This window comes from Numida meleagris, chromosome 3, assembly GCF_002078875.1.
Source record: "Numida meleagris isolate 19003 breed g44 Domestic line chromosome 3, NumMel1.0, whole genome shotgun sequence".
Taxonomy (NCBI): Eukaryota; Metazoa; Chordata; class Aves; order Galliformes; family Numididae; genus Numida; species Numida meleagris.
Genome location: NC_034411.1, coordinates 70,667,703 through 70,694,681, shown reverse-complemented (window position 1 = coordinate 70,694,681; position 26,979 = coordinate 70,667,703). Strand labels below are relative to the sequence as shown.

At 36.7% G+C, this 26,979-nt stretch overlaps 1 protein-coding gene across 6 annotated transcripts in view; it reads right to left on the bottom strand.

The window, feature by feature from the left end:
• Positions 1-26,979, bottom strand: part of ASCC3 (activating signal cointegrator 1 complex subunit 3) — a 261,190-nt gene that overhangs the window by 219,466 nt on the left and 14,745 nt on the right. For all 6 annotated transcript variants that reach the window (XM_021390450.1, XM_021390449.1, XM_021390453.1 and 3 more), the window contains 3 exons: positions 26,310-26,453; positions 24,501-24,651; positions 18,504-19,087 (listed from right to left, as the gene is read on the bottom strand). In XM_021390450.1, coding sequence (XP_021246125.1) covers positions 18,504-19,087; positions 24,501-24,651; positions 26,310-26,399 — 825 coding nt within the window. In that variant the 5' untranslated portion in view covers positions 26,400-26,453. The remainder of the gene's footprint in view (positions 1-18,503; positions 19,088-24,500; positions 24,652-26,309; positions 26,454-26,979) is intronic.

Genomic DNA, 26,979 nt, shown 5'->3' with positions numbered 1-26,979 from the left:
TTGTCTTCTGCTTTGATAAAAGAATTTGAAAATAGGTTTCAAGATTGCAAAAAAAAATACCAGTTTTTTTGTATATTTGCAACTTCACTTTCCAGACAACATAAATACAATACCTGCAAAAGAGAAAGTTATCCCTTACTTCACAATCATGCCTTACTCACATCATCGCTTTTTAGCAGTACATACGTTTGTGAACAACTATTATCAAGGATAAAGCTCACAAAGAGTAAAATTTCAAAAAACTCTGATGAGCACCTTGAGAACTCACTAAGAATTGCAATCACTGCCATCAAAACAGATATTGATGCAGTAGTTTCACCAAAACAAGGTCCGTTTTTGTTGCTTTTCTTTTTATGTTTTAATATCAAAATTAGAATAATAAGCTTTGTTATTTATATACATTAACTATATTACATATTCTATACGCGGCCCAAGAGGCTTCCTCTTCATTCAGTGCAGCTCAGGCAAGCCAAAAGGTTGGACATCCGTGCCATAGGTTTTATGCTTTAAAAAAAGCTATGTCATTTCCATGAAAGACATTGCTACCAATAGGCTTTCCTTTCTGCATTGCATTCACACATTTATTCTCAACATTTGCATATCTTTTTTCAGTTACATTACTTAGTAATAGTTAATTCTTGATGGTTTGTTTTTTTTAACAGCAAACACACAAAAGACTTTGAACTTCTATTCAGTCCATTTGTAGTACTTAAAGGATCATAACTCTTGTCCTCCAGGCTCTCCCACATTCACTCATCCACACTCTTAGTGTATGGTCCTCTCAACACACAAAAGAACAGCAACTTACGTTTGGTCCTTGCACAGTGATTATTATCATACATGAGCTGAATGCTTTTTCTTCTCTGTGGTCTCTGGCACAAATAACCTCAGATTCCATGCTCCTGAATTCAAAATGAGTATTTCTGCTCAACAATAAACTGCAAGCTATGAAGGGTTCAGCTATCACATAGAGCAGGAGACAAATAACACAGAGACCTGAAAATGTAGAGAACTGAAAACTTTAAGACTTTTCCTAACTCACTGGTTCCTCGTCATCCTAATTTTGATATAATACCCATTTTAATTGCTAAAACATAATGCAAAGAGTGATTGCAACTACAAGGCTATCCTCAACCTCCTCCCTCTTCCAAAACTGATGTTTCCTACTGGTACAATAATACTTAATCTATTTCAGTTCAAAAATTAATCACTTTGTGGCAAGAAAGAGAAACCGGAAGCACTAGCTCTGTCCCTTTCCACAACGAGAAGGACAGCATGGACAGGTTACTGTGATTGTGGCCTGGCTCAGCACTGGCTTGAGCCCTGACAGTTTCCTTCTCTTACTTTCTTAGAGGGGCTTGCTATCTCTCAGTTTTTCAGCTCTTTAATGACAGAAACTGCTCTCAAACTGCAGAGGGTAAGCGTTCAGGATTTTTATTAGCTTTTTTGAAGGCCAAGAAACATAAATTCATTGAATTGTGATCCATTCATTGTTCTCTCCCACTTAACTGTTATTTCCTTATGCTCTACCTAGAACATCTTCATGAAATACATCTTCCAGAAATACAGGAGCAAGATAAGTGTTTACAATGAATTTTAATATTAAAAAAAGACACAAAGACTCTCCCATACAATAGGCTCATTTTATTCTTGCTGTTAAAATCATTCATAGTGCTGAACTTACATTTCATCATGAAAGAATGAAAAAATTAATTACAGACATCAACTGAAAAAGCTGAATATTCCTGCTGCTTGCCTCTCAAGAGAGATTACTGTCAAGTAAAAGATTTTAGACACAATATCTTGATTCTTGAATGAGGGTGGAGAATAAAAAGTAAGTTGAAAAACCACTCCTACCAATTTATACTGCTTAAGAAACAAATTATTATGTTTCATTCCAAATGAAATGCTCTCCATTGATCAAATCCAGGAGTTAGCAAGGTCATATCCAATCCAATAACCCACAGGATGAAATTTCTAGCATTCAAATGCTGACTAGAAATAATAGATCTTAGGACAGTAAAGCTGGGGACTACACTGATGACAGCATAATGGCAGTTTTTAATGAAGAACTTACTAACGTAACAGCAAGTTCTCTGAAATGTCTTCAACCCTTTCCTAGTATCATACTTATTTCCTAATAAGTTTACTTCCACTGCTTATCTCAACTGCTCATCCCAACAAGGGGACAAAAAGAAAATCTATGCTGGAAATAGAGAGTGTGTGGGTTTGAAGAGTGCACGTTTCTGGCATTTTAAGCCCATAACTTGAATGCTGTTAATAACAGCATGGCTGCAGAAAAGAAGATTAAATAATGAGTAACATTGCAAGTTATTTTTAAAAAGTTAAAAAAAAGTCACGGGCAGGTCTCAGACCACAGTTATTCAGATCATGAGCCTTTCTGTACAGCCTGGCAGGAAAAAAAGATCTGTATAATCTTCTTTAGAAAACTATGTATGGTTCTGAAAGGAAGTGGCACAAAGTGGTATGATTCTGTAGTCCATGTAGTTGCTACCAGGTCACACTGTACATATTAATTTACATTATTCTGACATAAAACACCAGTCTTACATCCTGAGAGGAGGCAAAGGAATTTAGTGAATATTCTCAGCTACCTTTTTATTAAGTTATTATGAAGCAAACTAGACAGCAGGCAACAGTTGGAGAGGCTGCGTGTCAGTCAGCATTTTCTTGAATACCAGCCAAACTATTACATTCCTTGAAGCAGTAACAGACTGTGCCCAAAAGGCAACCCTGAATGTCTTCAATAAAAGTACCAGATGACTTCAGCTAATACTCAGTGGCCATGAAGACACAGATGATGTGATATATGGTCACTCTCAGTCATTTGAATGATTTTTTATATTTCATTTTATGTGCACAGTCTTGATATCTGGAAGAAAATGTGATAAGTAATCAATCTAGGAACCAGAAGACAAGATACGTCACACTGCATTAGAATGGTGAGGCATGGTCCCCATGCTAATAATTTTTTACTGGGTATATGCTAGTTATGTGGAAAAAGCAAGGAAACACAGACAGCAGTTCCAGAGAAAGCAGTCTATCCACCAGAACACATAATAAGCAAGAAGCTGAATCCCAATGATGCATGACATTGGAAATTTTTTTGGATCAGGCTCAGCCATAAAAAGTCTATCCTTACTGTTGAACATATAGTTCAATAATGCAACAAAATTTTAACTATTGTAATATTAAAAGTAATATTCACATTACAATTTTACAAGGTACAATTTAGAAGGAGTCTCTGAATAATCATCTCCTTATGCTGACTTCAAATATGAGGTAGAGTACTGTGAACACTGTGCATATATCAAATTATCTCCCACACAAGGGCATTTTCTTGATTTCTGCACCTTCTATGAGGTGGGAGGGAATTCTAGAAGTCCCAGAAAATACTTTTTCAAATGTAAACAACAGACCAGGAAGTATCCTATTGCCCTGCTCGACCCTCCATACTACATGGGTCTGCACCAACAGATGAAACAGAATACCAACCAGTGCTTATCCTACATATCTCTACATTTACCGCTTAACAACTGGTCTAAGTTATGCAGTACCATGCACATAACTAATAGCTATGCCTGAATTTAGTGCTTGTTTACAAATGATTTTGTTTTATAAGGCAAGTTTTCAGACTTGCAAGAATCCTCTCCATAGCATGGTCTCAAGCTTCTTCTGTTCTAGGAACTACTTAGAAACTGAAATAAACTCTTCATTTAAAGTAGTATAGAGAAAATCCGGCATTTTAATTGGAATATAGGCTTACTGCAAAAGCTGTCTAGATTAAATAACAAAAGACTTAATTTTTGAGCATATAGCCTAGCACACTAATTCCACCTAGACAGCAATAATACTCTAATTCTACCAAGACTTTCTACCTAGGAGACCTGTATGGTCCGAGCAAGCACAGCTTAACTGCCTGCATTGGGACTAAACCATAAATGAGCAATTCCAATGATTTGAAGGTGAGCTGCTGATAAGCTACTTGCATGCAGAATACTCAGGGATCACTGGGATTGGATATGACAGAACAACATGCCTGTCCTGTGAGCATGCCTGCCCACAATGAGCAACTGGTCATCAGGCAGCCTCAAGCAAAGTTAAGTGCCAGCTTCACAAGGAGCAAAGAAAAGTTCCCGCTTGTCATAAGAGAGGTCTTAAAGTCTCTATGTGAAAGGAGTCAGCTTTGAATTGTTGGATTTCACCTTCAGTGGATTATCAGATTAAGATAAAAACTAAATACAAAGTTGGGAACTAGATAAAAAACAACAGCAATTTTCTAGGAATTCCACTAAAATAAAAATAAATAAATTTCTTATAAGACAGAACACAGCTGATTAAGAAAGTTGATGGAAAGTTTTTTTTTTTATATAACACTGACTTTGGCAAAGATACATGGGAAAGGATAACTTATTGACAATACATTCCTGCACAACTTTCAACTTCTGGTTACTTTTCTTGTTAATAAACTTGCAGCGCAACAAGATGTGCTGGAAATCTGGTCTTATGCATGAGATGCATTTTTAGAACAGCAATACAGTTTCAAATTGGAAATAAAGACACAATCAATTATTCTTTGCAATAGAGCCTCTCTTCAGTACATTGGTATTACCCTCTTATTCCTGTATTTCAGTTTCTGAAGAACAAAATGCAATTTCACTTCAACTACACACTTGTAGAAATGCATGAAAGAAAAATTCCAAAAGGAATATTACAGCATGGTAATTTCACATACTACAGGTATCTGGCATTAGGAGTATGAGATTTGTTTAAATCAAACTGAAATCTAAAGTTAAAACACTGAAATTGATCAGCTACAGGGAAAAAAAGCAATTATTTTTCTTTTAGAAAGGAATCAAAAAAGACTGTATCAGATTGTTCTCGTTATAGATATCTCCTAGATGTTTTTACATTAAAAATAGCATAACCTGGGACAACACAATTCTCAACAAATATTTTAAAAACTACAAATGATGGACTATTGTCATGCCTTTTAAAAAGCAAGCCCTGAAGACCAATTTCAGTGTAGAAATGCCTGCTGTTATAGGATTCCTTCAGCTAATATCTATCTTCTGGGTATTCTGGGATCAGCTATTTATCAATTTTGGGAAAAAATCCTAAAATTAACTAATACACAGATGCTTGCATCAGTACTGCAGTAATACAAATCCAGATTATCCCAGAGGGGAAAAAAACACCCAAGACAGTACAGTTTTAAAAGGAAAAAGTGCAGATGGTTGTTTCATTCTGTACTGAGATCAAATTAGATATCGAAGTAAAAAAAAATCCTCAATTTAATCCACATAAAATTTACACTTATAGAAGCTTCTGAATCAGAATAAAACTTGCAAAACATTTTTTTTCTTTAAGGTGGAGGATTCAATATACTTATAAAATGGTTGTAGTTGGGCCAGAGCAGATATTCATAGAGCAAAACAATTCCAAAACCTGATGATCTCAGAACAACGGCTTCATTGACCACAGAATCATCTACTGGTCATCCCATATCTCCAATATCAACATACAGTCACAGTGTACAAGAATACACCAAAAAGCCAAGCATCTATCTCATGCTGCTTAACAGAGGTGGAAGACAAAAAGAGTGACAAGCCACTCTTATCATGAAATCTAGTTCCCTCTCAGTTAGGATAGTAAGTCCCAGTTTTAATATTGTCCACCGAAGCTTCTCAGGTCCAGCAAACTTCCTCTGGGCAGTGCTGTGGAAGATTGTACACCCCCGCTGGTGTTGGTGAGCCCCAGGCTCTGCTCTCCAGCACCAGTCTTGCAAAATGCCAAAGTGGGCAAGAAGCCAAAAAAGGCATGATTTTGCCCGAAACACAGCTTTTTCGGGTTATTTTAGATGTGTGCAGAAAAGAAGCGCTTCAGTTAATGAAAGACGAATTTTAGGCCTATGTTTCCATTGAAAGCAAGCCTACAAAAATCAATATGATTTTTCACAAGTGAACTACTAAAGAGCTTTTGAGCCTCTGGTAACTTCCAAATTTGACAAACAGAAATTTTCAAAGATAGTAAGTAGCCTGTAAAGGAAATTGATCCAAACCACTGCTGTTTTTGCCTTTTCATCCTGTGAATGACTGCAGCGTGAGCACAGCAGTGCTTGCAGACACCACCAGTGAGCATCAGCACAAACTCTATCAGCCAACAATGCCCCTGTGGACATGGGAAAATTGAAACCAAGGAATACTAAGAGCCACAGGAAATCCAGATTCATGAATTGAAGACTCAAGTAACTGTCAGTTTGGGTTTGTTTTTCTCAGCTCTATAAAATGATTTGGTAGAATATAATTTTGTGTCTAGTTAACTGAATCAGCCTTAATCTTCCGGGCTCCATCTGACCATGTCTTGCAGACCTTGTGGGTCCTTATGTCTGTTTAGATCTGAAAACAATATCTCAGCATGAAAACAAACTGAAAAGGCAAAAATTCTACCAACTACAGAGTGGCTCACTCTAGAAGAAAATCTCATTATGTTTAATGATATATTTAAGCTGATCCAAAAATTACCATGAATAGATCAAGCCTCATGCTACCTCAGAGATGCAACAAGCTCTCCCACAGTACAAAACTGAAGTAAAGGAGTTGATAGTAACTTTTCCTAACAGGAAGGAGATCAACCAGCTCCTACTACCAGGATGAATCCTAGCATCTCCTGGCTCTCACTGTGGCTTTTTCATCATTTCTTATGTTCTGTACTCAAAAAACAGCACTCAAACTCTATTCAGTTTGGTTTCTTACGAAGGAAGACAGCATGGCCCTGTTTTCACAAAAAGGCAGTTTTCTGTCATCCTTGGGGTTTCAACAGTTCTTGGACATCGACAGAGCTGTATACTTCAGACTCTGATTTCAAAGAGAAGGCTGAAACTAGAAGAGAACACTGTATCAAAAATAACTGGATTATTTTCTGTATCAGAGGTGAACAGATAAGCTTTATGGTCAAGAATAACAAGACCCAAGCTTTGTAAAATTCTTAGTAAATTTAATAAAATTTTGAAGAAAAGAATAGGAGCTTGAAAAGCCAGCATCAAACCAAGTTAGAAGCTTTGATGATAAGATAAAACACCACAGGGGTGATCCATATATGCATGTACTTTCTCACAATGGGTACTGCTCTCTATGAACAGGGAATAAATCTTGTGATATGCTAATTTGTTAAGGCCAGAATGCCCTGTTACTGAACAAAAGAGCCACTTTGACACTTAAAAGCAAATATGTTTTTTGAGACAGATTGATCTGAAAGTAACTCAGATGCAGAAGTACATGTGCAGATGCAATTAAAAGATACTGTTTTAGGGTCCATGATACATTGAGGAAAATACAGATTAAATTACTTCAACAAAGTATCATATCCAAAATTTACATGTGATGTATAATGTGGCCTCACAACAGAACTACTGCTTTTATTGATTTTCAACTAATAAATAATTTCTAGGAAAGACAGATTGCACTTTGATTATTTTCTGCTTTGCAAAGAACTTCCTATAGTAAACTTCTGTGTGATGGTTTTTAACAAAACAAACCTAACAAATTAACTTTTATTAACGGAAGTAACACAACAGTAAAAGAAATGGAGGTTGTCCTCAGTGAAGCTCCCTGGCAAAACTCTTACAGCCTCCAAAGACAAAAGATGAGATGAAAGCAGCAGTAGTAATAGAAAGTAGTAGACTAAGCTATTAGACAATTATTCTATTATTTATTCCTGTTCTTTACTATGTTCCAAATAGAAAGGGACTTAGAAAAATTACTAGATATTATTTGTTCCATATTTTCTAACAAAACTCTTAACTGTGATACAGAAGGTGGGGATTCATAGTCATTTATTTGTAAACATTCACAAAAGAACCATAGGTTGGTTTCTCAAATAAGTAGCTAACTTTATAGTCACCAGTAGATTAGTAAAAATCACTATTAAGGTTGATTGAAGAACTCTTCAAGAGCAAAAGATGAACATCTATGGAAGTCAACATAAGTAAGCCATCTCTAACAACCAAAGAGCTTTATGCAGTTTTCAGACTACATTTTAACCACCACTTCAAACTTTGTTTAATATTGGGGAAGGAAAAAAGGACATGAAATTAAAAGATAAATGGCTTAAGAACAATGAAAAATTAGTATCAGTAGAAGAAAATATATGACAGGTCCATTTCCATTACTAAGCAGTACTGGGAGTCTTAGCTATGCCCTACATAAAAACGAATATTGAAAATTTATTGAAATAATTACTCCTGATTCTGAGTGTTTGCTTAAAACCCTCACAGGCAACACAATTCCTATACCCAAATTGAGTGGAAAATATATAGCACCTGGAAGCTGTCTGTGCAGTATTTAAAAAGCCAGTGCATTAACACAATGATTTTCAAAAATCAAATGGGTCATAATATTAACTGAGAAAATAATCAAACTTTACAGTTTTGGATTTGAAGACCATCTCATATAGCACACACAATTGCTCTCTGTAATAGTTCTGAGTTGATGATGATGATGCACATTAGTTAATAATGAAAATTGCTATTATTGCAAAAGCTATGACAGCAATAGATTCTGAAAGTTAACTGAAACTCCTGGTGAGATCTCAACTCACTAATAAGAACAACCGGTATTTACAAAACGTTTGTATTGTATGCTGACAGCACGTCTGTCCCCTCCAAACGAGTGCCTTTTCCTGTAAGCCACAGTCCACTGATTCATTACACCCACACTAAATATGTTTATATTACTGCATCAAGCCAGATTGGGAATTATTTTTTCGTATTTCCTCAGTTTTTTTTCCACATGCTATGTTCTACACGCAACTCACCTCCTGTGAACACTTTTCCAATTATTTTTTAGCACCTCCTATATATAGCAACATTGAAGTCATCTGATAGATAACTGCTCTCCCTATCAACAAGTGTCCTATTATTAACACATTTCCTACCTCAAAACAGCAATGAAATGCAGCTGTAACATGGAAATTGGCTTGCAGTGCTTTCAATTAATGTCCTTACTATGAGATATAAACATGCAGACCTTGATGTCTTTATAATATGTTCAACCTATACAATGTGGATGTTTTTATGCCTTCAACATCTACGATGTCTTTTAAAAAGTCAGTCTAACTAACATGTGAGGATATTTCATTTGGTTACTTTCAATGACAGGAAATTCTGCCACTGAACAAAAAAATCTTGTTGCAAATCCATTCACTCAGTGAACACTAGTAATTTTGTTTTATTTAATGAACCTAAATTAAACATTAGTAAGAAAAGATCTCATAATGACTTCTACATTAAAAAAGCAGTGTTTTCTTCTGCTATTTCTACAAGTAGTCTCCAGAAATCTAATCTCAATAAGCTTTGAACTTCAATAAACACTGCTGAGTAATACAAGATAATATTGTGTGCTTTTATATAAATTTATATACACACACGTGTACTTGAAAGGTGTTTCAAAACATCTATTGTCTCCTATGATAAATAACTGAAGTAGTGAATATGATAGCTCTAAAGAAGTTAGCCATATATACATATATTCAACTGCACTATCTAGAATTAGCTTAGTCCAAGTTATTAAAGAAATCATTACTGTAATGTAGCTTACTTTTCCATCTTGAATAAAAAGTTGCAGTAGTACTAGCCTCTACATTTTTGTTATACGTTTTATGCATTTATTACTACATCTGCTGCATCATTTCTTCAAGACTATACTTTAACCCAGTGAATTTTACTGTGTTAATAGTTAAAAACAGTAAAGAGTTAACCAGTGACTCTTTATCCACATAACCAATTCCTTTGTGGGAAAGTCTCATAAAAACACAAAGATAAGATTTCCCAAGGCACACAGAAATACATGTTTGTGAAATCCAAATTTTGTATTAGTGTTACTTTGGTGGCTATGAATCTAAAACACCTATACAAATACAAACAGTTCAGAAATCACTTTGGAAGAGTAAAAACTTAAGTACATACTAATATAAGTATTAAAATCAAAATTGTTTCAAATGGAGAACAAACATCCAAGTTATTTTAATGATGCTAGGATTTTACGCTTGAGGCTTTGTGTTTGCTATTACGCACCTCAAATGATCAGCATTCATCACTTTAAAGCTTTACTCAGTTTTCAAAATATATTCACTTTTCCTCTTCCCTCCACTTTGGACAATCAAGTCAGCCACTTTCCCACTCACTGTAGTTACTGGTTAATTTGAACTTCTCATCCACTAACACGCTGTACTGCTTACTTATGCCTTAGTGCATTAGGCTATGCATTATATTTCAAAAAGTATTTTCCACTACATTTTGCACAGGTTGTTTACTAAAGCTATTTTAACAGTTTGAGTAGTACTCAATCTCCTTTTGACACCAAATTTCTTTAGGAAAACAGCAGCCATGAGCAGGGACTCAGAGCAGCTCTGGTTCTGCCTCAAAAAAGCACAAAGAGCTGCAGCTGGAGTCCCAGGCATGAAGACAGGACAGGCAGCTCACACAGAAGAGCCAGGCTCCAGCTTTGGCGGACAACCTTCTGGGAGCACCAAAGCAATCATGAGTACTCCAATGCATCAAGCTTGTGACAAGTGGTTTTCCAGTGGCAGAACATTCATGTTTGATATTCGTAAGAGCCAAGCATAGCAAAGTCTGTTTCACTCCACCAAGCAGCAAAAAGCTGATGCTTCACAGTTTGCTTAAAGAATTGCTTTTTCAAGGCAAAAATACAAGGAAAGAAAATCACATATATACTTTCACAACTTGCACTTCTTTGATGGGGAAGCTAGATTTGTAGCCAGGGGAATGTCCACGTAGTGTGTGCAATCAAGCTCTGCTTGCACTCCAAGCCTATCAAAAGCATTAGCCAAATACCAAGTGCAAGATGATCGCTCAGGATTTTTCTCTAAAGCATCTCTCTAGGAGCCTGCATAGCATGCCAGAAGTGTGATCTCAAAACCAGCCCCTAAGTGCCACACAAGTCTGTAACAAATGAAATGAGAAAGCATTTTTTACAGCCACTATTATAACACAAACTGTGAAGAGGTCAGAGCTCTTAACATGAATTACATATTCATACCACACAGGGACCAATACAGACCTGAGAATTATTAACCTGAATTCAGACTCAACAGCTATTTCCAAGCCTAAGGTCAGTTGTTTATTTATTTTCAAACTAACAGCAAGAACATATAGTCTCTACTTTTGAAATGTTAACACTAAAATTCTTACTGCACTTGAAAGCAAGTATTTCAGAATGAGCAAGGAATCAGTAAATACTGAGAAGAGTGTCTGCAGTGTGTCCTACTGACAAAAAGCACACTAAATCACTAGTAGGAAATAAAACCTGTACATAGGCTTAGTCTTATTCTCAAGTAATGGGATTTTGTGTGAAGCTATATAAGCACTTTCATTCACTTCAGTAGTAAGTATATGTAGCCTGCTGGATTGCATTACAAACTCTACAACATACTTTCAGTGTAATTTCACAATGTTACATCTGTCTTCGCTTACACACTGAAAAAAATTGAAGTGTTCATATAAATAATGTTAGGCTTTTAAAGGATATTAGAAATTTGGTCAAATAAATTAATACTGTATTAATTTTCTCATAAGAGAAAAATGACCACTACAAATGCCTATTTATTTCAGGAAATGAAATGAGTGATTTCCCTGAACAACAGACATCCATTATTTATAGATACTTAGTTTAGGAGACCAATTTAACACATCTGAAATCAAGGTCACTTTAAAACGTAATTGCAAATACTTGCAATACAAGGATTATTTATTATAATTCATTAAATTACTCATAAGGTTAAAATATAAGTACTTTAAAGGTTCACTCTATTTATTAAGTGATTCTACTAACAAGGAATCTGTTAGAAGACAAGAAGTTTCTGAGCTTCAGAAGACTATTAGGTTAAGAAAGAATTTACACTTAATTTTGAATCAGAAGTAAATTAAGTCTTCTATTTATTATTACACAATTAGGAGTATACTTGGAATGGATGATCGTAGAGATCTTTTCCAGCCTTAACGATTCTTTGATCCTATGAAAAGATTTCTCCAGTGACTTCCATTTCTTCAATTAAAACCAAGAAACACAGAGTGGTGGAAGTTGGGACCTCCAAGATCACGTAGTCTCCAGGGATGGAGACTCCATCATCTCCTGACCCAGACTCAGAGAAAAAAATATAATCTGATGTTTACATGCAATTTTCTGTATTTCAGTTAATGTCCATTGCTCCACCACATGATATCAGTGAGAAAAGACTGGCTCCAGTTTCTTTACCCCCCAGCACCAAATGACATTGCTCTCATTCCCCCAAGCCTTCTCATCTCCAGGCTGACCATCCTCAGCTCTCTGAGCTCCCCCTCACCAGACACTCCAGTCTTTCATCCCCCTGGCCCTTCACTGGAGTCAATCCAGCATATATTTACATCAAACCCCACTCTATACCTGTTTTCATTTGTTCATCTCACTGCTCAAACCAGAGCAATAAAAAAGAACGATGTATTCTCCAAAATAAAGGGCAATGACTAATGCAAGCCACACCAAATAAACCTTTTGTAACGGTCAGACTATGGACAGTATCTGTGGTCAGGCTATAAACGGTATACTTCTCAATTACAACTTCAGCTTTGGAAGGCAAGGAAGGAAGGAAGCTTTGATCAAATAAGATGAGATTGCATCAGGTAAAGGAAGTAATCCAAGAACTACAGAACTTTTTGAAAAGTCATGATAGCTGAAGGTGAAATTTAGTCTCTCAAGATGTCCTTTCATTGTAGCACTATGAGGCAGTTTTCCCTTCAAAAATCCAGCAAATATAATAATTAAGATTATCTAGCGAACTTTGAAGAGTATCATCTCCTCTCACAATTAATCACTTTACAGAGTAACAAATACACAGTATGAATACGCTTATCAGAAATTAATGCAGTAGCCAATATTAAAATGATAAAAACAAAAAACACCATAAACACAGGCTTTCGCACAAAAAATAACAGTAACTAAAGAGCCCCGAGAGAAAAAAAAACATATGACTCATTGACTACCGAGTGCTATGCTTTTTTTTCCTGACCAGAATTAACAACACTGACCAGGCATGGTTTACCATGAATTACCATGCCCTTGGATTTCCAAGCTGCAGAGCAATGTTGCTGCTGCTTCTGCCAGATTTGCTCACTGTACTTTGGTTTAAACCCAAATAAATTCTAAAAGAGTCATCACTACAGGCTGAAATATACAGTTTTTAGACATAATATTGTTTCCCAGTATCAAGAGTAGTTTGAGCAATTGGAGTAGTTTAAGTAATACAATTACATTTTCCCCAAGCACTACCACTGAAAAGCAGGAGGGGAAAGGGGAAGACACACACACTTACATCCAAGTTTGCCTAATTTGAGGAAACTCTGTAGTTGTAGTTGTGAATACCTTTTCACTTTTTTTTTAAACAGCAATCATCACCTAATAACAGCTTTATATGGATGTTTCCTACTCATAAGGAATGGTGCAAGTTTCCAGAAACTAGTGATGCTATACTATATTTGTCTGGGTAGACATCTGCAGCCTGAGTACAGGATAATCTTTCAGAAATCTTCAAAAGTCGACAAAGGATCTTATAGTTCAGGAAGAATACAGCTACAAGTGTAACAACACTGAATAAATGCATATGATTGAAAAAAATTAAAGGAGATTTTTGGAAAAAAAATCAGAGATGCTGATAAATTGAAAATAGCATAAATGCAGCATGAGCTTAGAGATACATCAGTTGGTCTAACATTTCATTAATCTAGAAAGCAAATAAGTAACAGTTGTCTCACATCCAGACTTCTTTTAAAACAAGGCAGCATTCCACATTTGTACTTGTTAAGTTCGTGAAGATGAGCACTAATACAGTAATGAAAAGTTGGCAAGGAACTGCCTGGAGGATAAATGAAAGGAAAAGCAGTGTTGAAAAGGAGTAGCATTGTCTGGAAATAAAGTTCTTTAGTAGTCATTTTTTAACAGTTTAATGGTTTAAAAAAATGAAAAGGGACAATTGTAGCACAGGAAAAGTGATCATAAGAACTGCCCTTAATAAAGCCAGATATCACAGAACAAAGGTTCATTTTAATCACGCAACAAGATTGCAGAGCACTCTGGAAGGAAGAGGCTGGGACAAAGTTTTTCACATTCTTTGATTAATGAGCCTTCCCTTATTTTAGGTATTGTATCACTGACAGGAAAGGCCCCTTCCAGATCCCATGAAGTTCAATATAGCCTTTGCTCTCCTTCACTCTTCTCTGCTCTTGCAGAAAGGCTGCTGGCAGACACAGAGAAGCTTTCTACCAGATGGTTGAATGAACAAATTAGTTACATTCCCCTTACTTTTGATCCCAAGAGCATTTACATGTTAGATCCACAAAGCATATTAGCAGACACTCATGATGAGATTAGGGTAGGGGAAAACAACGTAGATGAACCCAAGTAGAAAAAAAGAAATCAGTATATTGCCACTGGTGACTAATGCAGCTAAAAAAAAGTTAAAAGGCAGAAATCTCAGAAACAGAGCTTTACGCAGCAGAAAATGGAGAAAACTGCCTAAAAGCCTATTCCTACATCAACCATTAGTTGAAGTAGAAACACCACAATGGAAGAAAAAAGCCACACCACTGTTTCACTGTTTCATTAAAGTGAATGTATTAGCTTGTGTTCTGGAAGAAGCATGAAAAAGAGACTCATTTTAATTATTATTAGTTATACTCTCCTAGCCCTGATGATGACTGTATTAAAGAATGGTTTTCTATGAGGGCATAGTTCTTCCCCACACAGGAAGAGGTGTTGCCCAACTTTTGACTGTTTTATTTTGACCATACCATAACCACACTCCATGCCCTGTACATTTCTGACTTCAGGTCTACCTTGTTTTGAGGTGAATGTTTCTGACCCTTGGAGTAAGGCATCAGCACCACCAAACTCCCCATTACCATCCTTTGGTCTCTTACCAGAGCATCATCACCTGGCTCCTTTCAGGTGTCTAGGACAAGGAAGCAGCCAACTATCAGCTTTTGGAATGATAAATTCTGAATTAGACTTGGAAATTAAATGATGAGGAACATTTGTTTCCCCACTGTGAGATTTGCAATACAGTTGGATTGTATTTAACTGATGGAAGTCCTGGTGCTATAGTTGAAAGATGTCGCAATGCAAAAGCACCAGTGCTTCTGGGTAAGGTTTACTGATCCCGAAGAAAGTGGAGGTAAGTTAATATTCATCAGTTTAATAGAGAGGAACACATGTCACCGGAGGCAGCCAGCACAGTTTCCGCCTACCAGGTCCTCATTACTAGAAGTGGTCAGCTGGTACTAGTGTCTGCCCTGGGGTTTCCCCCCAGCAGATATCCATGGTGGCCAGCTAGCAAGATGCCTACAATCACCCCTTACTACCATGGCCATAGGTATATATAATAGCAGGAGACAATAAAGCATCACATATCCAGATAAACAAAGTCATTCATAGAAAGCAAGGATACTTATTTACAGGTACAGAGCAGTTTCTCACAAACAAGCTTCTTCTAGCTACATGCAGAAGCTAGAGGACATTTACTTGCATTCCTAAGATAACATAAGCCCTTTCTCACAGGCTGGTTGCCTGTTCAGGTCGTGATATGTATTTTTCCATTCCATACACATGTATGTGTTACCATCTAATGCAGAGAGCCAGAGATCATCACAGCCACAAAACATACCAGAGAAGCTGAAGCAATAAACTTTGCGTGACTTGCTTTAAAGCCAAATGAATGTATCACATATACAAAAAAGTAAACATACGTACTACTCGCATAATAAGTGAACAACTATCTACAATGAATTTTTTTTGCATTATAGTTCTCCTGTTTCACATCACAGCCCAGTGTTTTTCCAGTTGTTTATACAGCATTTAAAATTTTGTCTGGAAAATAATGCCTAATCTAATACACTCGGTGACATTAATGGTTCTTAGTTTTATTCATGCCAATTTTTTCCTTACCTTGAGATATATTGCAAAAATATAAAAACCTGTCCAATTTAAACTAGATCCTAACACAACTTTGATTCCACTGAGGGTCCTTTCTCTAGTTATTTCAACTCTTTAGGATATTTTCTCTGTTTTGCTATCATAAAGGGATAATGTATCTGTGAGATACTGCAGAAATAGAGATAGACATCTCTAGTCTACCATTCAGAAATACTTCGTAGATAAATTATAACAAGAGTTCATAGGAAAAAGGGATGTAGCCTCTAAGAATGAGAGTATAACCAAAGTGGTACTAAACAACTTAAACTTCTTCCTAGTTATTCTGAAAGGAATAGGGACAAAATTACTGAAATGCTCTCAGATGCCTCAAGCTTCTATTCTCAAAAGTCATACAGTAAAAATGGAGTACGAGAATTGAGAAGTGTCCTGCATACTTTCTTTGAATAATAATTACAATCAGCAATGTTTATTAGGCTAAGCTCTACAGTTAGTTATTTAAAAATAGGAAGAGGTCATGACTGTCTATTATCACATATCATACTCATCAACAGGATCCAACACACAAAGAGAATAGCACATTCCAGTATCTGTCATCTAGTTTCACAAGACTGCTTCCTCAGTGAAAAGCAAGAGTCCTACAGTTATAACTCCCATATTCTTTCAAGCACAATAATCAATTTTCCTCTAATTAACAGTTGCCAGTGATGTCAAATAAACTGCCCCAAAGGAAGTGTGGAGTCTTTTTTAACAGGGAATACAAAGAACAAGGCATTACTTGTACCTCCCCAGTCACTAGAACTGTAAGCTACTCAGTGCTGGAGAAAGAAGCTGATTTCAATTCCTTGTAGAGTTCATTAAGTAGATAAAAAATAAAGCTGTATATCTGTCCATACACTACAAGAAGAGTATGTCACTCCTTGAAATGAACTAAAAATGCTCAGCTTCTTAGTCCTTAAACTTAAGGATCAAATGAAATTGTCCTAGAGGATTCAACTCCCCAATATCCTCCCCACCGGAACATTCCTGACTAGTGATAAACAGGCTATATGTAACCTTCCTAAACAGAAAGGCAGACAAGGAACCTGTTTTAAAATATGCAATTGTGTTTTACTGATCTGGATTTGCATTTACATGTAATTATTCTTTCACATGCACAGTTATTTCTTCTTGGTTTATAAGAAAAAAGTACTCTGTAGAGCCTAGAAACTTGAGCATGTATTTACCACCTTGATTAATGCAAGATTTTCAGTATGCATGATCAAATATGTACCATCTCATTACAAATCTATGACCTAGCTCTAGAAATGGGTTATCCTTGGGTTTGAGAGCACCATCTGCTTATAATGCTGCCACCAGCAACACTGCTGTAATAAAATAAATTCCCAAGTGAAGGCAAAATCCAAAGTCCATAAGAAACTTTAAGTCATGACTGCTTTTACAGATAGCACAATAGAAATGACAACTACCTTTTTAAAAAGTGATCAGTTTTGAATCAGTCTGATATCCCCTCACATGTACCATCCCCAAACCATGCAGCAAGCAATGAATTAATGAGGTGTTACAAGGCAATGCAGCACGCTCACCATGTTTGTACTCAAGGAAAAATTTCTTAAGGTTTCAGAGAGGTACAGGTGAGACATGAGAGAAGAATTAAGCAGAAGGGGGATAAAATACATATCTTTAGTAGTAAATATTCTTAAAAATCTAACACAAGCTACAGATTTCAGAGAGTCAAAGGAGACTATTTTTTCCCCTTCTAGAAAGGCAAAGAAAAGAAGCTAAGTCCCACTAAATAAGCTTCAAAAAGCTATGCGTACAATGACAAAGTGCACTTTTTTCATAATATCAAATTATAATTCCTGTATTGGGGATAATTGGGAATTTTCCCAATCCTATTCAAAAATAGCGTTCTCTTTCCATACATTCATCTCTCCTGTACACATCTTCAAAGCCTCTGTGCTAGTCTTTAAACATCCTTCCCTTTCTAGCACTATGCTTATACTTTAGCTCCAGCCTCCCAGAAACTGTGTTCTCTCCCTCAAGTTTTCTCTGCTCTTGTGATAAATCCCCCTACTTCCTTATCAAAAAAATATTAGCACCACCTGTGCAGTCCACCAACATGCCTTCTACATCCTTTCACTTCCAGCATCAGGAAGGCACTGAAAACTGCCCAAGAAAGTTTTCTTTGGTGCGGCTTCGCAAGTTCTCATACTTTTATATGGTAGTTTAAAAGAGCAACTGCTTAGGAAGAAAGTACAGGAAAGATCAGTGAAAAAAATAGCCTGTCTCTTATGGGGGGAAAAAATGCAACTGTCCACAAAAAAAACTCATGCTCCATCCATTGTCTGTCTGGTGGATTGAGATTGCTGCTGTGAAATTTTTCTAAAGACAAAAGAAAGCATAGATAACACTTCAATATTGCGCACTTTGGCGTAGTCTAATATGAAATAATTTGGAATTCATGCAACATTCAAACACATTATAGTTAATACTCGACTGTACCTCATTTTGAAGTTCATCACCACTCTTGGGAGAAGCAAGCATCTCATACAATGTACAGCAGAGATCTTCTGTTGTTGGTCCTCCAGGGGTACCACCCTGAGATTCATTCAGATACTTTCCAACTTCAGACCATAAAAAAGAATCATCTACTTTTTCCGAAGACTTGAGATCAGACTTCTCATCACAGCAGTTCTTTAAATGATCCAGCTGATTATTCAGAAATTTCTTATAATCTAAGCTTATAATTCTTTGTGAATCAGTCTCACCATTTACAGGCAGCTCTTCAGTGTGATCCAAATCATGCATGTCAAATGAAAACACTATATTTTTACCGAAGAACACTCTGTTATTACCATTTTGCTCTTCAGCCATCTGCATGAGGGCTGTAAGCTGTTCTTCAGTGAAGTGAGAAGCAATCCGACATGTGGCATTACAAGCTGCAGTAGCAGATGATGATGGAAATGGCCCAAACATCTGCTTGATGGCCTTTGTCTCATCATGACCAACACATTCTTTCCTGTGAAATGTCTTAAAGAGAAAAACAGCTCCACTTTCAATTGCTTCTTGTCCATTTTCAGCTCCAACTGTTAACAAAAACAAACGTAATTTTATACACTTCAAACTAATTCTCATTCATTGCTTATAACAGAACTGTACTCAATTTCTCACAAGTCTCATCAACAAAGATGTGAAATAACAACCATGACAAGAAATAGCAATTGTTGCAAGCTATTGAATTATAAAATGCATGAAATAGTAAAGCATCTGTCTTCATTACCCCTTCTACTTATTAGAAATTCATATTAGGAATTACCAGTGCTTTCTTACTTTTTCCAAGTAAGAGGAAAAGCAAGCCTAGGTCTTACATTCACACTGGTATATTTACCAGCTTTCTAAAGGCAACAGAATTCTGTGTTGAATCAATGTTTATTCACAGCCTTATCTGAATATTCAAATCAAACTAAACATACAGAACACAGCTGGAAGTTACTACATTCTTGCGTCTGATACTACAGAACGCATGTATGTTAGAAAAATTGTCCAAAGCAGTTAAAGCAAATAAAGCAAATAAGTGAATTTATACTTACTGGCTACCTACAAAAAGGTAATATCATGCAAATCAAAAGTTATATAATTAGAAAAAAATGAATTTACATCTTACATAAATATTCTTAGAAGCACTCAAGGAAAATATAAGCAAAGGCACCATATGATTAACCTCAGTATCACCACTAAACAAGATGAAAAAACTCATCATGCATAAAATACAGGCAGCATGCTTTTCTTTTTTCCCCTCCTTTTCCTCTTTTTTCCTTCTCTCCTTCCCCTTCAAAATAATAACAATACGAATAAGCTTTTTCCACAATTTTAAAATTGTGCTCTAAGAAGCCAGGCAGATTGCCCCACCATATATATATTTTAATAAAGCTAGCACTTCTTACAAGATTTCATAATTTTTTTTAATGTATCTTAAAAAGATTAATGTCAAGGATTACAAACAGCTATTTTTAATGTCTTTATTTGGTCAATTCAGGATTGACTGGCATAACTCCAACAGAAAACAACATGATTCAAGTGAACAGCACCTCCAGTATGGCTAATTCAGAAGAGCTGCTAAAGCAAACTACTTAAAGAACAATACTAAAAAACCCACAAGGTTGCACTTTTTGCATAATTTGGTTATTTTCTTCTTAGTACTCAACTGTCTTGTGCCTGACTCTACTCTGCTGTCCATTTAAGGTCCTATGTATTTGAGTAACAAGAAACCTAACATATAACTTCACCATTTCTCTTGAATTTCACTAAAGTGAATGCTGAAAAGCTGAGAAGTTCATGGAAGATGTTTTAGGCTGTATTTACATAATTAGATATCTAGATATGGAAGACAAACTATATAAAGGTAAATACATACACATTCAACATGTGTGTAAATACATCTCAGTGGAAATGAGGTGGTTAATTCTTAACCATAAAGGAATTAGTTTTTTTTTTTTTTTAAGAAAAGCTTGGAAACTCACACCTAAAACTGAGCTGCACAAACCACAGTCATAATCCTAATATGTAAATACCATTATTTTACAAGTTTCCAGTGTTTAAAGCAGAAGTACACCTTATTAAGCTAAAAGAATACTAGTACTGAAAGATTCTAGGAACAGCTCTGTGGTTAAGTGCTAGTACTTCTATCAGTGCCTCCTGCTTTGTGGAAACATCTCCTGAGAAAATAACTTCCCACCCCTCCAAATATATATAGATATCTAAGCCAGCAAACATAGGAAGAGACACTGCTCTTTTTTAATTTTCTTTTCTAAGCCAATCACATCATTTCAGTTATTAATATTTTCCCTATCAAGTAAATCAATATTTCAGTATCCACTGCCTAGGATGAGAATTTGTTTCCTTCAAATTAAACAAAAATAGAATGCAGTCAATTCACACTTCTGACTATATCTCTGATGACAATGGTTGTAATATTAATGTCCACTCCATGCCTCAGTCACTGTATTTTGGTATTCTGGTAACATTATGTGTCTTTGTTCAGAAGCATCAAAGCTGATGGTTTCATCCTAACTCATTCTAACTAAATAACCATGCATTTTCATTTGTTTTTTCCTTACCTTCCATCACAAAAAAACATTTACTACCATGTCTTTCAATATGCTCTACCACACTCAACCCACCATTAAAGTTTGGAGAAAAATTATATTCTCACAAGAAATAATTTTGTTCCAACAAAATGGAAGTTAAAAATCATACACCTAATACACATTTCTGTCATTAAGACAGAAAATACAAGTCTGCCAAATTATTTTCATGGATAACATTGACAGCTAAAAATATCAGATACTGATTTCACTTATAAATTTATATTTTCTTTCCACCATATTTTGTCCTACTTGCTATACCTCATATGGTTTTATCTTTTCTGTTGCAAACATAGTCATATTTGTCAACCCTAAATACATTTCACTGTAGTATCTCCTACAGTTAAATTGTAACCAGTGGATATTTAAAACAACCATGCTGATCATCTCCTCCACTTGTCCCAGATTGCTTGTTATGGATATAAATATTCAGATTAAAGGAAAATGACACAAATCTCTCTCCAGCTCCAGTTCAGTTTGCAAGTCAGACTGGTCCTTATTTAAACCTTAGTTTTCATCTCCCAGGTGAGTCTCACATTTACGTAGAATGCATATCTCATGAGTAGTGCTTTCTCAAAAATGCATACTGAGTTTTAGGGTTCATTACTCAGAAAAAAAATACCATAGCATCTAAAATGAAGGCAAATATGGAAAGCAATTATGCATTTCATTGGCTAAGAAACAAAAGCCACTACAGGAGAGCTATTTGAATCACATAAGATAAAACAAACTAAAGGTTCACCAAAATAAAATATTTTACATACAGCAATGAATTATAATTCCACAAGAGACTTCAAGGCTTTTATTCATTTTTGTGATAAGATATAATAAAATTATACTCTTGTTTGGAAAATGTCCTATTTTTCGCTCTCAATCTGTAAGGATGATGTTAGGACAAGTATGTATGTAGAAAAACAGTAGGAAAATGGGTAATTGTTTTAAAGAGGGTAGGTGTTATAAATTATATATATATTTATTACAGTAGGTAAAGAGGAAATTCTTTGCTCAGAGAGTGATGAGGCACTGGAACAGGCTGCCCAGAGAAACTGTTGATGCCCTGTCCCTGGAGGTGTTCAAGGTCAGACTGGATGGGGCCCTGGGCAACCTCATCTACTGGTTGGCAACCCTGATAATGGCACAAGGGTGAAACTAAACAATCTATAAGGTCCCTTCCAACCCCAGCCATTCTATGATTCTAGGTAAATTGGGATCCAACTGGGAAAAAGTAATTATAGAAGGTTTATTTGAAAGACAAAATGGCAGCAAAAAAAAAAGAGTGTGAAGAAATGAGAAAAGGGGATCATAATGTTTAGAAATGCAATTTGGACTCTGCAGGGCTAACTGTTAAACAACTTTACAACTGATAACCACAAGCTAGAGTGGAACAATGAGTCAATCTATTTTTCTGATCATGTGTTTCAAACCCGCTAGCATGGCCATCTATATTTGCTCGTGAGGGGACATGAGGGACAGATGGGTCAGTATCACCCATAACCCCATCTCAGTGCCTGTTCCCAGTTTGGTGATGCTGACATCTTCCTAATATCATCCTAATTAAATGATTCATGGAAGAGAAGACAGAAAAAGTGCAGCATTTTATAAACAGACATCAATAGTATGCTATTAAAATGGGATGCTGAGAGTAATCTCATTAGCCTCTTGTAGCGATCAGAAGGACTAATGCAATGGAAATAGCGTTACAAGAAGGTGGAAGGAAAATACAGGGCTCACCCGGACTGGAAGATTTTGGGCTCGCAGGGAAAGGCTCCCACCAAGGAGCGATCTCCAGGAAGAGATCCTTCCTCAGGGGCAGTCAGCCCTTAAATGAGGCCTAAGAAGGGTGGAGCCTGGCTCCACCCCTTCTGGTTGCACAAGTGAATTACCTTCACCTGTGCTCCCAGGGCTGACTGGGTCTTTCTTCCAGGTGCTCAATCAGTGGTTCAGGCCATGGCTCAGCAGTTCCCATACACCTCTCTAAATTCCTAAACATCTAAAATCTCTCTAAATTCCTAAATGCTATAATCACAGGATTCTCCCTAATCATCACAGCTCAATCTGAAACTTGCATTTACTATTGCAGCACAGCAGTAAGCATCTCTTAAAAGTAGTGAAGAGCATGAATTGTGTCACCAATCTCCAAAAAGTAAGAGTTAAAAAGATAACATTTCTTTGATCAATTATCACAACAGATGCCCCCTCTTCCATATTTGTTGGCATAAACAGCTGCTAAAAAAGCATGAAAAACATTTAGACTATGGAACAGATGCACACTGAAGTGTCCCATGAGCCAGTCTGATGTCATGTCAGATTCAGTGATTTATTTTTTTTTTAGAATACTGTAGCTACTTCTCCAAGCATGTTTCATCCCACAAAAGGCATCATCATAATAGCCACAACACGGGCATTCAGAAGTCAAAGCACTGCAGAACACAAACATCCTGCACAAACAGAAATCAGGAGACTGAACTGGGAGCTACCCTTGGACTGTAGGAGTTTAGCTGGACATTTGTCAGTAAGTCCCTTGTTATCTGACTACTAAACCCAATTAGTAACACATCAGATTTTTTTTTTTTCAACCCCTTGAGATAGCTCACACCACATCCTGCATTACTTTCCTCAAAGCCTCATGTATCACCAATGCCAGCTCAAAGACAAGCACCATATAATAGATATCTACACTGAGAAAGAGATGGCCCTTCCTACAAATATCTCTGTCTCAGGAAGACAGGTAACCAGATGCTTAGCTTCTGGCATGAAGAGGTTAAATTCTACCAGCACAAGCTCCACTGTTGCACTAGAAAAAGTGCAAAAAGTTACTTTTACAAACTTGTTTTTAACAGACTGCATATTTGTGATATGGAAGGAAAGAACCACAAAGCAGAAAGTTTAGAATACGTGCATCTTCAGATGAATTTAAAATGTTTGTCAGTGACTTAAAATACATCTGAAATTTTTCTTCTGATAATTCACTAACGCAAAAAATTCACTCACTGCAACCAATTTTTCATGATACCAAACTTGTGGAATTAAAGCAGCTAACACCAAGATTGTTCTTAGTGTACTGCCACAACAAAAGAAGCTGTTGCTTTTGCTTACTTACAGTAGATTACAAACCATAACAGATAACAGTGCTATCAAAAAAACAAGAAAGTGCATAAAATCAGATCCACATTTTAAAATAAAAAAGATGTAGTTGTGCATGTAGTTGCCAGATTAACTGGAACTTCAAAGATACTTCAGAGCAAGTCTGGAGTTAAAGTAGAACTGAAATTGTAACAGTATGCAAGTATGCAGGCAGACATCGGCTTAAAAAAAGCAAAGTAGTCAGTTGGATAATTGGAGAATTAAAACCCACCTATTTGTTTTGCTGCTTGTAATATAGTTTTCAAATCACTATTTACAGCTTGGTATTCTTTTTTCTCTAAATTGTCATCAACAAACTTTATTATCTTCTTCCAAGTAAGACCAGACTTCAGTAATTGTTCTTGTTGTTTTGTTCTTTTTGTCTGAAAATGCAAAATAGTTGAATATTTTTATTTCAAGTTTATATACAGCGGTTACTTTAAAACAAACAATAACAAATGACAAAAACAACTTGATTAAAAAACTTTCCAATTGCATTCAATCAGTGTGCTGTAACAACAGCAATTCATTTCTCTATTAACTATTCTTTACACATTCGAGTGTCAGGAAAGAGAAAGATAGGCACAGGTTGCTTTACCCATTCCAAGGGAAAAACTCCTTAGAAAGCAGAACTGTTGCAACTTCTGAAGAGATTTCACTGAATTATTGAGGTTGGAAGGGACCTCTGGGTCCATATGGCCCAACACCTGCTTGAGCAGGGACACCCAGAGCAGTGTCCATGTCCAGGCAGCTTCTGAAGATCTCCAAGGAGACTCTCCAGCTTCTCTGGGCAATCCGTGCCACTGCTCCATCACAGCACAGAAGGGCTTCCTAGTGCTTAGAGGGAATTCCCTGTGCTCCAGTTTGTGCCCACTGCCTCTTGTTTGGGGACTGGACACAAAGCCTGGCTATGTCCTCTTTGCATCCTGTCTTCAGGCATTTATAGACATTGATGAGTTACCCTGAGACTTCAGGCTAAGTAGTCCCAGCTCTTTCAGCCTTTCCTCATGCTCCAGTCTCTTGACCATCTTGGTGGCCATAAGCTGGACTCGCCAGCACATACAGGCCTCTCTTGTACTGAGGGTGCCAGAACTGGACACAGAACTCCAGATGGGGCTTCACCACTGCTAAGTAGAGGGGAAGGATCACCTCCCTTGACCTGGTGGTGATACTTTGTCTAACACAGTCAAGAATACTGTTAACGTTCTTAGCAGCAAGGACACACTGCTGACTCATGTTCACCTCAATGTCCACCAGGCCCCCCAGATTCTTTTTTGCAGAGCTGCTTTCCTGTAAGGTGGCCCCCAGCATGTTCTTGTCCTCCCAGTTTCATGCCACCTGCAGATTTACTGAGGGTGCCATCTATCCTCCAGATCATTCTGGAAGATGTTAAGGAGGATTGGATTCAGCACTGACCCCCTGGGGTACTCCGTTCATTACTAGCTTTCAATTAAACTTTGTGCCAATGAACACTGCCCTCTAGGCCCGGCCATTCAGCCAGTCTGCAATCCTGTCTGCTCACCCAACCCATACCTCAGTAGCTTCCTTATCTTATGAGAGACAGTATCAGTAAGGCCTTACTGAAGTCCAGGAAGACAATATCTACTGCTCCCCATTCATCTGGTGATTTCATTGAAGCAGCTTATCAAGTTGGTTAACAATGACTTCCCCTTGGTGAATCCATGCTGACTACTGATTATTTTCTTCTCCTTCATGCACCAAAAAACCCAGTTTCCAGGATGAGCTGTTCTATCCCCTTCACAGAGGTCAAGGTGATGCTGACCAGCCTGTAGTCCCCTGGGTCCCTTCTCAAAGACAGGAGTAATGTTTGTTTTCCTTCAGAAAACCTGTATTTACAACTCTCTGGATTCCAACTTCATTTCACATTACAGGTTCCCATAATGCATATATTACTTTAATGCATGTCTTGGAAAAAAAAGAATGTACCTAAATTCAGCATCACTAACTTTATTCTAAACACCACAGAATTCTTACTATATACACTAATGGTTTGTAATTATAATTTGAAATATATATTTACCGTTAAGTCAGCTAATTCTTCACTATAACCGTCATGTTTAGTGACATTTGAAAATGAGCGTAGAGCGCCTGTAAGACGTGGCAAGGCCATCTGTTACTCATTCAGTGATCCATAGGATAAGAAATTAAATCCCAGTTCAAGCACCTAGATGAGAATGAAAGAAATAAGGTCTTTGTTAATGCTACAAACATGAATTCACATCAGAAACTTGAAAGACTTTTGAGCAAATAGAACTTGGCAGGCACTGTGACTAAAGAAATTAAAAATCTCACTCAAAAACATTTTCAAGCAAGATTCAAGACAGGGAGGTGGCAGTCACAGACAGTAGTCAAGACACAAGGTGGTTACTCAGCATGTTCTTCTTCTCTCTATTCCCTAAAGTTATTAGTGTAGCAGTAGTTATTCCTTTAACACTACTAACACAAGAGGATTATATTGAAATCTAGGCAATTGAACTTGGCTGCCAACAGCAGTAAGCAATTACCACCTGCTTGAAGGTCTCCCTGAACCGGTGTGCACTGATTGTTTTTGGGTCATTAACAACCTCCAGCACTGGTACAGGGACATCCTTTTTGGCAACTGCTTAACAATTTCTGAACAGCAAAGTAAGCAAAGAAAATTAAGACAGGGAAAAAAGGATAATGTGTATCATTGAACTATATAAAAGAAA